The sequence below is a fragment of the Pogoniulus pusillus genome, chromosome 10 (assembly GCF_015220805.1).
Source record: "Pogoniulus pusillus isolate bPogPus1 chromosome 10, bPogPus1.pri, whole genome shotgun sequence".
Lineage (NCBI taxonomy): Eukaryota > Metazoa > Chordata > Aves > Piciformes > Lybiidae > Pogoniulus > Pogoniulus pusillus.
The window spans coordinates 3,283,371-3,300,462 of record NC_087273.1 but is presented as its reverse complement, the minus strand read 5'-3'; the positions used below and the strand labels follow the sequence as shown (position 1 = coordinate 3,300,462).

General features: G+C 50.8%; 1 protein-coding gene across 1 annotated transcript in view; it reads right to left on the bottom strand.

Moving 5' to 3' along the window:
• Positions 1-491: 491 nt before the first annotated feature.
• RNF150 (ring finger protein 150) overlaps positions 492-17,092 on the bottom strand; it is a 112,300-nt gene continuing 95,699 nt past the window's right edge. Inside the window, exon 7 of the mRNA XM_064149516.1 lies at positions 492-1,105. Coding sequence (XP_064005586.1) covers positions 987-1,105 — 119 coding nt within the window. The 3' untranslated portion in view covers positions 492-986. The remainder of the gene's footprint in view (positions 1,106-17,092) is intronic.

Below are 17,092 nucleotides of genomic sequence, written 5' to 3'. Positions count from 1 at the left end.
GGCTGGATGTGAGGAGGAAGTTGCTGGCAGAGAGAGTGATTGGCATTGGAATGGGCTGCCCAGGGAGGTGGTGGAGTCACTGTCCCAGAAGGTGTTGAAGCTAAGCCTGGATGAGGCACTTAGTGCCATGGTCTGGTTGATTGGCCAGGGCTGGGTGCTAGGTTGGACTGGCTGAGCTTGGAGGTCTCTTCTGACCTGCTTGATTCTCTGATTCTATGACTCTATACTTGTCTAGAACAGAACTCTAATAAACCCCAACATATCACAGCTTGTACTCAACCCTCAGCAAGCTCTGCTAATTCAGAGCTCTCTTACAAATAAAGGCCTTCAGAAGAGACTATTCCCAAGGCTCCCACTTCACAAAAGCAGGCTTCACATTCCTGCAGGGTGCTGGTGCCCCATCCTTCTGAAGCTGTGTGTCCTTCATGCAGCACCAACAAGGCCACAACAAATCCTGGAGCCAGACCATGAAGTGACCAGTAAAGAGGAACTCAGATTTCTGGGTTGAACTCTTGAAAACAGTTGGGGTCAGTCAACAAAACCCAGAGTGTGCATCCATGAGAAACTATAAACAAACAGAACAGACATAGGCCTTGGGAAAAAAATACCCAAACAAACAATAAACAACAAAAGCCAAACAAAGAACCAAATCCCAGCTCGACCAAGTGTAGAAAACACTCAAAGCTGTCATCTCAGTTGCATGTTTATGAGCCACTGGAGAGTTACATGACTGCTCTCAAGCAGGGGAGGAGGAAACTGGAAGTGCTCACCTCCCATGTGAACGAAATGAACATATGCAGATGCTGGAACCACATCCAGGCAGCCACAACTGCTGCTATTGCTTCTCGTGACCGTCTCGGAATGGAGTGTGCAGGAGTGACAGTGCTCTGCAGGCATGTGCATGACTGCTCCACAGCCCAGAAAGCTGACTTGGCCCCTCCCTGTGACCCTCCCCTTGTAGTTAGTGTTGGAGCTCTGCTTGCTTCTCAAGACTTGGCCTCTTCGCAGTCTTGGTCGGTGGAGAGCTCCACATCAGACAGTCCAACCTCCATGGCCATGATGAGGGAAATGTCTGAGTCGCTGCTGACTGCTGGCTCCTGTTCATCTGTGAGGGCAGAGAAGACAGCAAAGGCACACTCTGGTCACACAGAATGCAATCACAGAATGGTTTCAGTTGGAAGGGACATCAAAGCTCAGCCAGTTCCACCCCCCTGACATAGGCAGGAGCACATCCTGCTAGAACAGGTCGCTCAAGGCCTCATCCTGCCTGGTCCTGAACATCTCCAGGGAGGCTGTGGAGCAGAGAATCACCCAATGTGATCAAAGATCACATTGGGTGATTCTCTGCTCCACAACCTCCCTGGGCAACCTGTGCCAGTGTCTCACCATCCTCACTGCAAAGAATCCTTTCCTAACATCCAGTTTCAATCTCCCCTCTGCCAGTTTAAACCCATTCCTCCTCATCCTCTCATTATAAGACCTTGTCAATAGTCCCTCCCCAGCCTTCCTGGAGTCCCCTTCAGATACTGGAAGGCCACTATAAGGTCTCCTCCAAGCCTTCTCTTCTCCAGGCTGCAGAGCCCCAACTCTTGTGGCCTGTCCTCAGAGCTGCTGCAGCCCTCTCAGCATCTTGGTGGCCTCCTCTGGACTGGCTCAAACACTTCCATGTCCTTCTTGTGTTGGGGCTCCAGAGCTGCACCCAGGACTGCAGGTGGGGTGTGAGGAGAGCAGAGTCAAGGGGCAGGATCCCCTCCCTTGCCCTGCTGCCCACACTGCTCTTGCTGCAGCCCAGCACAGAGTTGCTGTCTGGGCTGCACTCACACTTAAAGCTCATACTGAGCTTTTTCATCAGCCCAGACCCCAGTTGTTGTGCTTAGGCTCCAAACTGGGCTCTTACTCAGTATCTGCCCAAAGCATGTAAGAAAGAAACAGAAACTTCAAGCTGTTGGTAGGGAGAAACATACTGACAAGGAACCTGTGTGGATAACACTTTTGTCTCCTCCTAACCCTCCCAGTTCTCTCCATCCAGGCCTTTCACCTCCAAGACCTCCCACCCACCACCTGAGCACTTCCATGTCCTTTCACTTCCTCAATCTGACATTGTCCTGCTCTCCCCACAAAGACAAGTCAAAGTCACAGGGCCTCAGTGGAGCAAGCTGGCCATCAGGAGGCATTTCCAACAGGAAAGAATCAGAGAATCAGCCAGGTTGAAGCTCATGCAGCCCAACTTAGCACCCAGCCCTGCCCAATCATCCAGACCATGGCACTAAGTGCCCCAGCCAGGCTTGGCCTGAACACCTCCAGGGACAGCGACTCCACCACCTCCCTGGGCAGCCCATTCCAAAGGAAATCTGCTCACACCCTCATAGATATCTGCTCAGACCCTCATGGGTGACAGAATCTCTCTAGGTGCAGACTTCTAAGAGGGTGCTAGGCTAACATGTGGAGGGAGCAACATGGGTATCTTCAGCCCTGCCCCAGCACTCGGGACCAAGCTAGATGCCCTCTCAAGTTCCTCCCCTCAACCTTTTCTAGGCTCCTTTCAACCTCCCCTCTGATTTGAAGGTCCTTGCAGGTTCTTATCCAGGCTGAAGGGACCTACCCCATTCCCAAACGCACTAAGAGACTGATACTGCCTTTTGCCCAACAGCAAATCCCACCAAAACTGCAAGCAGAGGAGGAGCAACTTGGCTGTGATCTGTACCTGTGTGTTCAGCAGCAGATGGAGCCAACAAAGACGTTAAAGAACTCAAACCTCATTTTCTCTTGAGAACAAGCAAGACCTCTGGGGAGACTTTCAAAGGCACAAAGGTCCCATAGGTGGCCGAGTCCCTCAGAGAACCAGTTGATGGTTCATCATTTCGTGTGCTGCAATTACAGCCATGGCATTCATCCAGCAGCAAGACAAAGCACTGAGCAGCAACACCAAGCACCGAGATCTGTGGCAGCTTTCCCTTTACCCATGGTATTTTTTGCTTTCTTTGGACAGGAGCAGCAAGGCTTGATTGATGCTGAGGCGTCTCAAAGTTGAATTAATAAGTAAGAAACATTACAGTGGAGCCAGGAAAATAATAACTCCTCAACAGTTTAATCATTCACTCGAAGCTAAGTGAGCACAATTAGTCTCCTCTCAAGAGCTGCATGATTTTTAAAGGTCTCAGAGAGAGGAAAAAACCAAACCCCAAGCCCATGGATATTTAGTGCTGGAATTAGACTTCATGCCCTGTGAAGGAAGCTTGAGTGGGGTCTGCATTATTCAACCTCCAAGAGCTAAGTGTTTTCCTTTGCAACCCTTCACAAATCTCACCCTGGATTATTTTTATGTTTTCTTGATTGCAAGATAAATAATTAATGCACACAGCCTCTTTCCATCTGGATGTCTTGCTCCTGTCAAAGGGGTGGTGAATACTGCATAGAATCACAGAATCAACCAGGTTGGAAGAGACCTCCAAGCTCATCCAGCCCAGCCTAGCACCCAGCCCTGGCCAAGCAACCAGACCATGGCACTAAGTGCCCCAGCCAGGCTTGGCTTCAACACCTCCAGGGACAGCAACTCCACCACCTCCCTGGGCAGCCCATTCCAATGCCAATCACTCTCTCTGACAACAACTTCCTCCTAACATCCAGCCTAGACCTCCCCGGACACAGCTTCAGACTCTGTCCCCTTCTTCTGCTGCTGCTTGCCTGGCAGCAGAGCCCAACCCCACCTGGCCACAGCCTCCCTTCAGGGAGCTGCAGGCAGCAATGAGCTCTGCCCTGAGCCTCCTCTGCTGCAGGCTGCACACCCCCAGCTCCCTCAGCCTCTCCTCACAGGGCTCTGCTCCAGGCCCCTCACCAGCTTTGGCGCCCTCCTGTGGACACCTTCCAGCACCTCAACATCTCTCTTGAATGGAGGAGCCCAGAACTGGACACAGCACTCAAGGGGTGGCCTTCTGACTTAAGAGTTGTTTCCCTGGATAGTGAAGAAGCACTTATGAATGGAACATGTTTATCTCCTGCAGGTTTCAGTGGGCTTCAAATTACAGTGAACTGCTAGATCTGTAGAGCACAGACTTGCAGCACATCCACCTCCAAGACATAAACCATCATCTGCAGTGGTGACAGCACTCTGAGCCAGAAGCATGTGGTTCCAGACCACCAGATTGTTTCTCATTCCTCTAAAACTAACAGGAGCCTTTAAAAACAAACCAAAAACAATGAAAATGATGTGTTAAATATTTACTATGTGCATGACAGAGCCTTAGGCATGTGAAGCAGCCCCTTGGAGCACTCTGGAGAGAAAGGAGATTGTCATCTGAACGAGCCCTGCAGGGAAGGAGGACTTGGCTGAATGGTGACAGCCACACACATGCTGAGGAGGCTGAGCTGCTAACACCAAATGTCAGACCATGGAAGGAGAGGTGTTTATGGTGCTGAAATGTTAGTTCAGGAACTGTTCTTTGTCTTAGGGTTACACAGCAATGAAAGATAAGAGTCCAAGACAGCAGACAAAGCAGAAGCATATTTACAGCTCACCTACCTACTGTTCATAGAATCACAGAGTCACAGAATCAAGCAGGTTGGAAGAGACCTCCAAGCTCACCCAGCCCAACCTAGCACCCAGCCCTAGACAATCAACCAGACCATGGCACTAAGTGCCCCATCCAGGCTTTGCTTCAACACTTCCAGGCACAGCAACTCCACCACCTCCCTGGGCAGCCCATTCCAATGCCAATCACTCTCTCTGCCAGGAACTTCCTCCTAACATCCAGCCTAGACCTCCCCTGACACAACTTGAGCCTGTGTCCCCTTGTTCTGTTGCTGCTTGCCTGGCAGCAGAGCCCAACCCCACCTGGCTACAGCCTCCCTGCAGGCAGCTGCAGACAGCAATGAGCTCTGCCCTGAGCCTCCTCTGCTGCAGGCTGCACACCCCCAGCTCCCTCAGCCTCTCCTCACAGGGCTCTGCTCCAGGCCCCTCACCAGCTTTGGCGCCCTCCTGTGGACACCTTCCAGCACCTCAACATCTCTCTGCAATTGAGGAGCCCAGAACTAGACACAGCACTCAAGGGGTGGCCTGAGCAGTGCTGAGCACAGGGGCAGAAGAACCTCCCTGGTCCTCTGGCCACACTGTTCCTGATCCAGGCCAGGATGCCATTGGCTCTGCTGCCCACCTGGGCACACTGCTGCCTCATCTTCAGCTCAGTGCCATGGTCTGGTTGATTGGCCATGCCTGGGTGCTAAGTTGGGCTGGATGTGCTTGGGGTCTCTTCCAACCTGCTTGATTCTCTGATATGATTTTTAATGACCTTCTGGCAAGTTTTTTTGTTGGTTTTTTTTCTAAAGTCAGGTGAGGATCTCAACTTCCAGTGAAGATCTCAGCTTTCACTTAAAAATAAATGACTCTTCAAGAAGCAAAAAGGCAATAAAGACTCTAAGAAGCCACACACCTAACTTCTAGACAGATTTTACATTGGGCTGAACATCTGACTTGTGAGTTTATGTGTTTGAGACTGCCAAACAGACACACTTTAATACTTGCCCTGTGTTTTATAGCACTTTGATGCCACAGGCATGAAGCCTTTTCCTTAACGAGGCAAAAGCCACCTCCCAGGCTTGCTTTTCAGCCTGAGTGCTACTGCCCACAGCAGGCAACTGTAGACCTCACTGCTGCGTTCCTCTCATGTCAGCGAAACACAATACCCCACAGCACACTGCCTGCTGCCAGGCAGACTCTTTCCACTCACATTCCCTGACACACATTTGTTTGAGAGGTGCAATAAACCAATCTCTCTCTCTAGCCAATGTTGCTTTAAATTCAATTATAGAATCATAGAATCAAGCAGGTTGGAAGAGACCTCCAAGCTCAGCCAGTCCAACCTAGCACCCAGCCCTGGCCAAGCAACCAGACCATGGCACTAAGTGCCCCAGCCAGGCTTTGCTTCAACATCTCCAGGGATGGCAACTCCACCACCTCCCTGGGCAGCCCATTCCAATGGCTCATGCAGGAAGAACATCACCACGCAGATATGGAGCTGCCCTCCATTAAAAGTAGTGCAGCCCTTCAACTTGTTGCAAAGTTCATTAAGTGATGTTTGTATTTGAGCATAATTGCAATCAAAGTGGGATGAAAACAGCTCATTAGTCTGGTGCTTGAAAGGGTGCACACTAGTAAGGGTTTGCTGCTGCTGCTGCTGCTCCTAACACCTGGAGTAATGCTGCAATTGTAGGCCAATAAAATATTCCAAGAGAAAAAAGGTCAGAGGATGAGTTTCTCAGAATTTGAAACTTTTTGCAAGGGTCTTGGGAGGGACTTCAGCACTCAAAGGTGAGCAAAAAGTGCATGGACAAAAGTCATCTGCCACAGGTAGGTAAGTGCAGAGACATGGGCTCAAAGTGAGCTGTACTTGCCATGAGCCACTCAAAGATGATCACAGGATGCTAGGAGTAGGAAGGGACCTCCACAGATCACTGAGTCCAATCCTGTTGCCAGACAGGGTTGTGCTCCAGGCCCCTCACCAGCTTTGGCGCCCTCCTGTGGACACCTTCCAGTACCTCAACATCTCTCTTGAACTGAGGACCTCTCAAATTGCTCCTGCTTGCTGCAGAGGCTGACATTCCCTCCAAGCTCAGGCAGCTGGAAAAGCTGCAGAACCATCCAGGAGGTCTCTTCTAACCTGGCTGATTCCATGTCTGGACTGAAAGGTCCATTAGCAATTTGCATCCAGGAAACCAGCAGAAAGAGTAGAATACAATAAAACATTATACAGCAAGAATTTCTCAGCACTGAGTACACCTAAATCTTGTCTAAGATGCCAGGCTTTTTGCCTTCTCAGGACCTTCAGGTGGCTCTCTGCTCTTACACACATTGGTGAGTAAGCAGAGAAGTATTGATTATTGCATGTCAAAGGACAGCAGCCACCAAGTGTGTAATTCACCTACTGCAAGTGTAACTAAAGCCAGCAATCTCCTCTTCTTGTGGATTAACAACACGGGCCACAGCCAGAAACTATTCAGCTGGGACTCAGGCTCCCTTCCCTCATTTATTATCAGCTCTCTGTGAACTAATTCAGCACACTCATCCCTGCTCTGCACACAATTAAACCTCTGTACAGAGCTGTGAGGCTCTTGCTGGCTTCCCTCACCCTTGTGAGAGAGACAGGAATCAGAGGGCAAGTAAAAAGCTGCTTACAGTGCTACTGACCAAGCTGATCTCCTTCTGTGATCAGGTTACCTGCCTGGGAATGTGGGGCAAGCTGTGGATGGAGTCTACCTGGACTACAACAAAGCCTCTGACACCATCTGCCACAAGCAGCTCCTGGCAAAGCTGGCAGCTTGTGGCTGGGACAGATTCACTCTGATATGGGTCAAGAACTGGCTGGAGGGCTCGGCCCAGAGACTGGTGGTGAATGGTGCCACATCCAGCTGGCAGCTGTCACTGGTGGTGTGCCCCAGGGATCAGTGCTGGGCACAGTCCTGTTCTATATCTTTACTGATAATCTGGACCAGGGGATTGAGTCCAGCATCAGTAAGTTTGCAGATGACACCAAGCTAGGAGCAGCTGTGGAGCTGTTGGAGGGTAGGAGAGCCCTGCAGAGGGACCTGGCCAGGCTGGATGGGTGGGCAGAGGCCAAGGGGATGAGATCGAACAAGACCAAGTGCAGGGTTCTACACTTTGGCCACAACGACCCCAAGCAGCACTACAGGCTGGGGACTGAGTGGCTCAGAGCAGCCAGGCAGAGAGGGAGCTGGGGGTGTGCAGCCTGCAGCAGAGGAGGCTCAGGGCAGACCTCATTGCTGTCTGCAACTGCCTGAAGGGAGGCTGCAGCCAGGTGGGGTTGGGCTCTGCTGCCAGGCAAGCAGCAACAGAACAAGGGGACACAGTCTCAAGTTGTGTCAGGGCAGGTCTAGGCTGGATGTTAGGAGGAAGTTGTTGTCAGAGAGAGTGATTGGCATTGGAATGGGCTGCCCAGGGAGGTGGTGGAGTCACCATCCCTGGAGGTGCTCAAAAATTGCACAGACATGGAACTCTGGGACATGGTTTCATGGGCATGGTGGTGCTGGGTTGACAGTTGGACTTGATGATCTCAGAGGCCTTTTCCAGCCTTAGTGATCCTCTGAATGGTGCAGCTTGCTCTAGAGACAGCTCCTGGTAAGTTTTTAATGAGGGGGCTGGGAGAGCTCATGTGACTCTGTCTGACTTAGTCTGACATCATTTCCAAAGCTCTCTCCTTAAATACCTTTTACTGAACAAGCTCTCAAAAGCCCTAAGTCCCTAGCAAAACACAGCACCAACAATCCAGGGAGTGCATTCTCCAGAGCAGTTGTGACAAACACCCCTGAGCACAGACGTCACAAACCCTCCTGTGCATACATTGGAGGGTTTAAGGAGGAGACGCGCACGGAGGGGGCTGAAGAGCTCTTCAGTGGTGGAATTACTGCAATGAAGGGCATCTGTGTTTCATTTCCCTCTCTCACAAGGTCCTGTCTCCCTTCCTAGTGCTGCTAACACCAGGCTCCACCTCACACCTCCACAATTCCACAGAGAAGAGGCAAGCCAGTGGCATCCTGGGCTGGCTCAGGAGCAGTGTGGCCAGTAGTTCAAGGGAGGTTCTTCTGCCCCTGTACTCAGCACTGCTCAGGCCACACCTTGAGTGCTGTGTCCAGTTGTGGACCAATCCTGGACAAAGAGAGATGCTGAGGTACTGGAATGTACACATTCTGTGATTCTATCATCCACAACCTCCCTGGGCAACCTGTGCCAGTGTCTCTCCACCCTCACTGCAAAGAACCCTTTCCTAACCTCCCTGCCCTGTCATTACAAGACCTTGTCAATAGTCCATCTCCAGCCTTCCTGTAGCCCCCTGCAGATACTGGAAGGCCACCTCCTCAAAGCCTTCTCTTCTCCAGGCTGCAGAGTCCCAGCTCTCTCAGCCTGTCCTCATAACAGAGCTGCTTCAACCCTCTGAGCATCTTCATGGCCCTTCTTCTGCTGCCTTCTTTGTGGTCATTCTTTTGCTGTCACTGACAAAACACGACTTTCAGCAGCGTAACTTCTCCTTCGAGGGGAAAACCATCTTCCTTTTTGTTCAGTAGAAAGAAACCACAAGCCTGAGAAGCAGCAGGGCTCTGTTGCAGCAACAGCTTCAATGCCTGAGGCAGGGCACAGCTGTGGGACCACCATGCCTGCCAAGTCTGGGTGGATTAGTTTGGCATTCAGTGGTCATCCATCCCCAAAGCTTCAGCACCCTCTGCGCTACCCAGGGGCTGCCCACAAACACAGACATGTGCAGAGACATTTGTGGCAGTGTGACATCGTGTGTCACACTTCCTCCCCTCCTCTGGTACCTCGCAGCAAAATCAAGTCTCTTGCCTCCCACAAGCCACATGTGGGCTCACAGGGTCTGACGATTCCTAAGCTCCTGTGACATACTTATGTGCCTACAGGGCTGTCAGGGAGATGAGCCCAAAACCTGCTGAGGGGCCTGGAGCACAGCCCTGTGAGGAGAGGCTGAGGGAGCTGGGGGTGTGCAGCCTGCAGCAGAGGAGGCTCAGGGCAAAGCTCATTGCTGTCTGCAGCTCCCTGCAGGGAGGCTGTAGCCAGGTGGGGTTGGGCTCTGCTGCCAGGCAAGCAGCAGCAGAGGAAGGGGACACAGTCTCAAGTTGTGGCAGGGGAGGTCTAGGCTGGATGTTAGGAGGAAGTTGTTGTCAGAGAGAGTGATTGGCATTGGAATGGGCTGCCCAGGGAGGTGGTGGAGTCACTGTCCCTGGAGGTGTTGAAGCAAAGCCTGGCTGGGGCACTTAGTGCCATGGTCTGGTTGATTGGCCAGGGCTGGGTGCTAGGTTGGACTGGCTGAGCTTGGAGGTCTCTTCCAACCTGCTTGATTCTATAATTCTATGGTTCTATTGCATTGCTGATGTGCCTGAAATACTGGCAGTGACCAGCAGCACTGACCCTGGAACCCTGCCTTTCCCCTGCCTGCTTGGCCACAGAGCTGTTGCTCAGCCTCACTTCGTTCTTACTTTCAGGTGCTGATCCTGGCTGGATCCTGATGGATCCAAGCTGGCCTGGATGAGCTTGGAGGTCTCTTCCAACCTGATTGATTCTATGACTCTACTTATCTAGAAGAACGCTCTAAGTAAAGCCCAACATAACAGAGTCTGTACTTAAACCCCGGCAAGCTCTGCTAAGTCAGAGCTCTCTTACAAATAGAGGCCTTCAGAAGAGACTATTCCAATCTTGGAGGTCTCTCCTAGCCTGGTTGATTCTACCATTCAATGAAAAGCCTGGGAGACATTGGACTCAAGTGCATTGCCCAGGTTAAAGATCACATTGTGCCAAGTCCATAAACCACTGGGAAGCTGTGGCAGAAAGAGCACAACATCCCAGAGGAAATCTGCTCTTGAGCTCTGCAGGGGCTGCCTAACCCCATCTGAACTGGACAGTTTAATTATATAGTTGACCACAGGTCATGGCTTATCTACTTAACTGCAGGCCAAAAGACATAGATTGATTTAAGGGCAACACAGCTGTAGAAAAATCTCTTGCAGCACAACAAAAATAAGCGAGCAGCAGCACGGAGCCTCAACCAGAGAGTGTCTGTAAGAAATCATGGATTCACTCATGGAGTGGTTTGGGTCAGAAGGGACCTTAAAATCATATAGTTCCAACCATGAGTGAGGACACCTTTCCATACACCAGGCTGCCCAAGGCCTCAAATCTCCTCTTTAAAAGCACAGCACATGCTTTTCAGTCTCACAGACTCCACCAGCTGCTGGAGGGGTAGTTGGCACCACCAGCAGTACAATATCCTGCAGACAGGTCACAGGACCATAGAATCAGTCAGGGTTGGAAGGGACCACAAGGATCATCTAGCTCCAACCCCCCCTGCCATGGGCAGGGACACCCTACCCTAGATCAGGCTGTGCACAGCCTCATCCAGCCTGGCCTTAAATACCTCCAGGGATGGGGCCTCAACCACCTCCCTGGGCAACCCATTCCAGCCTCTCACCGCCCTCATGGTGAAGAACTTCTTCCTAACATCCAGCCTGAATCTATCCATTTTTACCTTTGTTCCATTCCCCCTCCAGTCCTATCACTACCTGACAACCTAAAAAGTCCTTCCCCAGCTTTCTTGTAGGCAACCTATTCCAGGCTCTGACCACCCTCATGATGAAGAACTTTGTAACATCCAGTCTGAATCTACCCATTTCCAGCTTTGTTCCATTCCACCTCCAGCCCTATCACTACCTGACAGCCTAAAAAGTCTCTCCCCAGCTTTCTTGTAGCCCCCTTCAGATACTGAAAGGCCACAATAAAGTCACCTCAGAGCCTTCTCCTCTCCAGACTGAGCTCCAGCTCCATCACAGGTGAGGACTTAGTCTGATGCATGGATTGTAACTTGGTTAACCAGGCTGGGTTTTGCCTTTCATGTCTACACAAAACATTTTAGAATGAGAATAGGAACATCCAGTTTTCCATCCAGAAGAAACAATCTGTTTCCATCAAGGAGAAACAATTCCAGTCCTTTATGTGTGCACTAGCAAGGAGGAAAAATAATGTGGCCATCTGATGTGCCAGCCCTTAATTTGATGCTCAGAGAGCTGGGGCAGCTCTGCTGTGAGGACAGACTGAAAGAGTTGGGGCTGTGCAGGCTGGAGAAGAGGAGGCTCCCAGGGGACCTTCTTGTGGCCTTCCAGGATCTGAAGGGGGCTACAAAAAAGCTGGGGAGGGACTTTTTAGGTTGTCAGGGAGTGACAGGACTGGGGGGAATGGAGCAAAGCTGGAGGTGGGGAGATTCAGCCAGGACTGAGGAGGAAGTTGTTGAGCATGAGAGTGGTGAGAGGCTGGAATGGGTTGCCCAGGGAGGTGGTTGAGGCCCCATGGCTGGAGGTGTTCAAGGCCAGGCTGGCTCTAGGGTAGGGTGTCCCTGGGCATGGCAGGGGGGGTTGGAACTGGCTGATCCTTTGGTCCCTTCCAACCCTGACTGATTCTATGCTTCTATGATGCTAATTTCACCAGGATTGCAGTAGGTATTTCAGAATCAATTCTAGGTGCTTTTGAAGCATATTTGACTAATTTCAATCTCACTCCTGTGGGCTTCTTGCAGCATTCAGACCCTTCCCTTCTGAGGTCGACTATAACTTCAAAACTCTTGAAGGAAGCTTTCTTTAATATCCAGTTTCACAGAACCTTTACATCAGCAAATGTTACCCTAATTGAAGCCAGTGCACACTTCAGTTCGAGTGCTCTGCCTCTGGATGCCCTCTTGGTAGCTGTTTGTCTGAACCTCCCTTGTACACACACTGTGACCTTCACTAAGCACTTGCCAACCCTTGAATCACCACCAACTGCTTCAGCTGCCATTAAAATGTCTCCTTTCAAACAAGCAACCTGAAATGCTTCACTGTTCTCAGGTTTTTCATCTTCTCTAGCATCTGAGTGAGGATCTTGTTTTAAAACAATAGCAAGGAAGGTTGGATGGTGCAGGAGCCACACTTGCAAAGAGCTTCAGCAGAACAATTTAACATATGCAGGATTGCTCTTTAATTAAAGAAGAAGCCTTAGGAGATTTGAAGTGGAAGGGATGTCCTAAGCAGCTGAGTCTACTCTCCACTATTGTAGTGGCTGCACAACAGAATCCCTTTCAGCTTTGCTAGCAATTAGCATCACTCACTGTACAAAGCTCCCCAGCTATTCAGTTCATCTCTGTGCCAGTGCAGAGCCACAGCCAGGTGTCAGTTAAAACCTCTCATACCTGGTTTGCAAAAGAATCCTTCACACAACAGCAACTCACAGAGATGTGCTTTCAGCTTTTTACCTCCCGTGATGACAGATGAGTCCAGTTGCTCAGCCTCAGAGAATCATAGAATCAAGAAGGTTGGAAGAGACCTCCAAGCTCAGCCAGTCCAACCTAGCACCCAGCCCTGGCTAAGCAACCAGACCATGGCACTAAGTGCCCCAGCCAGGCTTGGCTTCAACACCTCCAGCCACAGCGACTCCACCACCTCCCTGGGCAGCCCATTCCAATGCCAATCACTCTCTCTGACAACAACTTCCTCCTAACATCCAGCCTAGACCTCCCCTGCCACAGCTTGAGTCTTCTGTTGCTGCTTGCCTGGCAGAAGAGCCCAACCCCACCTGGCTACAACCTCCCTTCAGGGAGTTGCAGATAGCAATGAGCTCTGTCCTGAGCCTCCTCCCCTGCAGGCTGCACACCCCCAGCTCCCTCAGCCTCTCCTCACAGGGCTCTGCTCCAGGACCCTCACCAGCTTTGTTGTCCTCCTCTCTGGACAACTTCCAGCACCTCAACATCTCTCTTGAATGGAGGAGCCCAGAACTGGACACAGCACTCATGGGGTGGCCTGAGCAGTGCTGAGCACAGGGGCAGAAGAACCTCCCTTGTCCTGCTGGCCACACTGCTCCTGAGCCAGCCCAGGATGCCATTGGCTCTGCTGCCCACCTGGGCACTGCTGCCTCATCTTCAGCTCCTCTCTACCAGCACCCTCAGGTCCCTCTCTGCCTGGCTGCTCTCAGCCACTCTGGCCCCAGCCTGTAGTGCTGCTTGGGGTTGTTGTGGCCAAAGTGCAGAACCCTGCACTTGGCCTTGTTCAGTCTCCTCCCATTGGCCTCTGCCCACCCACCCAGCCTGGCCAGGCTCCTCTGCAAGGCTCTCCTACCCTCCAACAGATCAGCCAGTTGTAAGCAGAATGTATCTCATCTCAGGCTGTGAGTTAGCATTTTGCAACAGGATGCAAAAGGACTTAAATTGCTGCTGGCATTTATGCATTGCAGGTGGGATATGACATTGTCAGCACCGGGATGGTCCTATCAATCTTGTGTAACTGACTGAGTGCCAGCAGGAAAAAGTGAAGGAGATCTATACAGCCACAGGAGCCCAGAGGTTGCAGCAGGAGCACTTCCTGAGTGCCAGCAGGAAAAAGTGAAGGAGATCTATACAGCCACAGGAGCCCAAAGTTTGCAGCAGGAGCATTCCCTGAGTGCCAGCAGGAAAAAGTGAAGCAGATCTGTGCAGCCACAAGAGCCCAGAGGTTGCAGCAGAAGCATTCCCTGAGTGCCAGCAGGAAAAAGTGAAGCAGATCTCTGCAGCCACAGGAGCCCAAAGTTTGCAGCAGGAGCATTCCCTGAGTGCCAGCAGGAAAAAGTGAAGCAGATCTCTGCAGCCACAAGAGCCCAGAGGTTGCAGCAGAAGCATTCCCTGAGTGCCAGCAGGAAAAAGTGAAGCAGATCTGTGCAGCCACAAGAGCCCAGAGGTTGCAGCAGAAGCATTCCCTGAGTGCCAGCAGGAAAAAGTGAAGCAGATCTCTGCAGCCACAAGAGCCCAGAGGTTGCAGCAGAAGCATTCCCTGAGTGCCAGCAGGAAAAAGTGAAGCAGATCTCTGCAGCCACAAGAGCCCAGAGGTTGCAGCAGAAGCATTCCCTGAGTGCCAGCAGGAAAAAGTGAAGCAGATCTCTGCAGCCACAAGAGCCCAGAGGTTGCAGCAGAAGCATTCCCTGAGTGCCAGCAGGAAAAAGTGAAGCAGATCTCTGCAGCCACAAGAGCCCAGAGGTTGCAGCAGGAGCACTTCCCAGGACTTGCTGCAAGCTTATGCACAGACTGCATAAATCAGGGGCTTGGCTTGGCTGTTTTTTCATGAGAAAAACATTAGTTTAGACACTGAAAATAACCCCAAACCAAGTTAAAAACAGACAGACACTGTACCAAAGCTGTTTCTTTTTGGAAGTCTTAAACCTCTTAAATATCCTTTGGATCTCCTTCAGGTTGCTTTCAGAGCTTGCTTAAAGAACTGAGCATTATTTTTGATGTAAGCAAAAGTATTCTTTAGGGAAGGGAAAAAAAACAGCAAAAAAAGCACAAGCACATGAAATGAAGATTAAAATCTGACTGGGGCTACAATCCAACCCTGAGGGTCCTATTTCCAGCATCCCTAAATGTTCTTTCATTTGAGTTACCTTTGGAAAGGTCCTAACACTGCAGGAGCACTGAGGGAAATGTGTACTGCATTGTGAAGTGATGCAAGCAGAACCAAATAGATGTGAGCAGAATCCGGGCTGACTGCTGCAGAAGTGATGCTCTTCCATGGCAGTGCCCCCTGTGCATCAGCCTCATGCTTGCACTCTCTCATAGGTACAGTTGTCTCTTCACTGTCTTCCACCTCCCCATGACATTTATTAGCTTTGTTATAATCTGCTCTTAACCTGAGAATGTTCTCATCTGTTACTGTCTGTATACAATGACTGGCAGAGCAAAGCCTGAATTGGTAGGGGCCTATGGGGTCCGAGCAGAAAGAGATAGTGTTATAATCTTGAGATAGTCTCTTCCAGGTTGGAAGAGACTTCCAAGCTCATCCAGTCCAACCTAGCACCCAGCCCTAGCTAATCAATCAGACCATGGTACTTTGTGCCTCATCCAGGCTTTCATTTTGGCAACAGAAAGAAATCTGCCCTGTATGTCTCTCCTTGTCTCTTAGAATCACAGAATGGCTTAGGTTGGAAGGGACCTCAAAGCTCAGCCAGTTCCAACCCCCTGCCACAGGCAGGGACACCTCCCAATAGAACAGGTTGATCAAGACCTCATCCAACCTGGCCTTGAACACCTCCAGGGAGGTTGTGGAGCACAGAATCACAGAATGTGATCTTTGACATGATCTTTGATCACATTGGGTGATTCTGTGCTCCACAACCTCCCTGAGCAACCTGTGCCAGTGTCTCACCACCCTCACTGCAAACAACCCTTTCCTAACATCCTGTTTCAATCTCCCCTCTGCCAGTTCAAACCCATTACCCTTTGCCTTGTCATTACAAGACCTTGTCAGTAGTCCCTCCCCAGCCTTTCCTGGAGCCCCCTTCAGATACTGGAAGGCCACTATAAGGTCTCCTCCAAGCCTTCTCTTCTCCAGGCTGCAGAGCCCAAACTCTCTCAGCCTGTCCTCATAGCAGAGCTGCTGCAGCCCTCTCAGCATCTTGGTGGCCTCCTCTGGATTGGCTCCAACACTTCCATGTCCTTCTTGTGTTGGAGGCTCCAAAACTGCACACAGGACTGCAGGTGGGGTGTGAGGAGAGCAGAGCCAAGGGGCAGAATCCCCTTCCCTTGCCCTGCTGCCCACACTGCTCTTGCTGCAGCCCAGCACAGGGTTGCTGTCTGGGCTGCATGTGCACAGTGCCAGCTCCTGCTGAGCTTTTCATCAACCCATGGCAACCATTTAGTGCTACATCCACACAGGCTTTTAATAGAGCCACCAAGGACTTCTATCTTCCTCTAGGCACATGGGACCCAATCTGCTCCATCTTTAACTAGGTCCCACCAGGATTCTGTCTCCAGGACAGTGTTAGGTGCTAATGCAAGTGTTAATGACTTTCTGTGTTAACTACTATCTAGGGAGCTTCCCCACCTTTTCCTCCTCCTCTACTTTCTGCCTAAACCCCCTCTATTAATAGCAAGAAGGAACAGTCAAGTGGTTGCAAGACAACAGTGGATCAGATTCTTACTCACTTTCATCCCCTTCTAAAGAGTGATTGTTCTTCACAAAGACATTTTAGACATACACAGATCAAAATAACCAGTTGAGAAGTCGTATTAATAGAATTAATGAAGAGCTATCAAAGAGACTTAAAAGGGTCCTAACAGTCATGATGAGCTATATGCTGGCAGGGTTTTATGGATAGAACAAAGGGAGAGGCAGAAAAGGAACTGCTGGTACCCTCTAGACTGCCCACACTGCCAAACTGGGTGGAGTTTGTAGGTGATCTGACACCTTGGGGGGGAGTGATTTTGGTTTTTCACACTAAAACTCCTGCCCAGGTTTGCAGCAGAATTATTTCATACAACCATAGAATCAAGCACGTTGGAATCAGAGAATCAAGCAGGTTGGAAGAGACCTCCAAGCTCAGCCAGTCCAACCTAGCACCCAGCCCTGGCCAAGCAACCAGACCATGGCACTAAGTGCCCCATCCAGGCTTGGCTTTAACATCTCCAGGCACAGCGACTCCACCACCTCCCTGGGCAGCCCATTCCAATGCCAATCACTCTCTCTGCCAGGAACTTCCTCCTAACATACAATTTAGACCTGCCCTGGCACAGCTTGAGACTCTGTC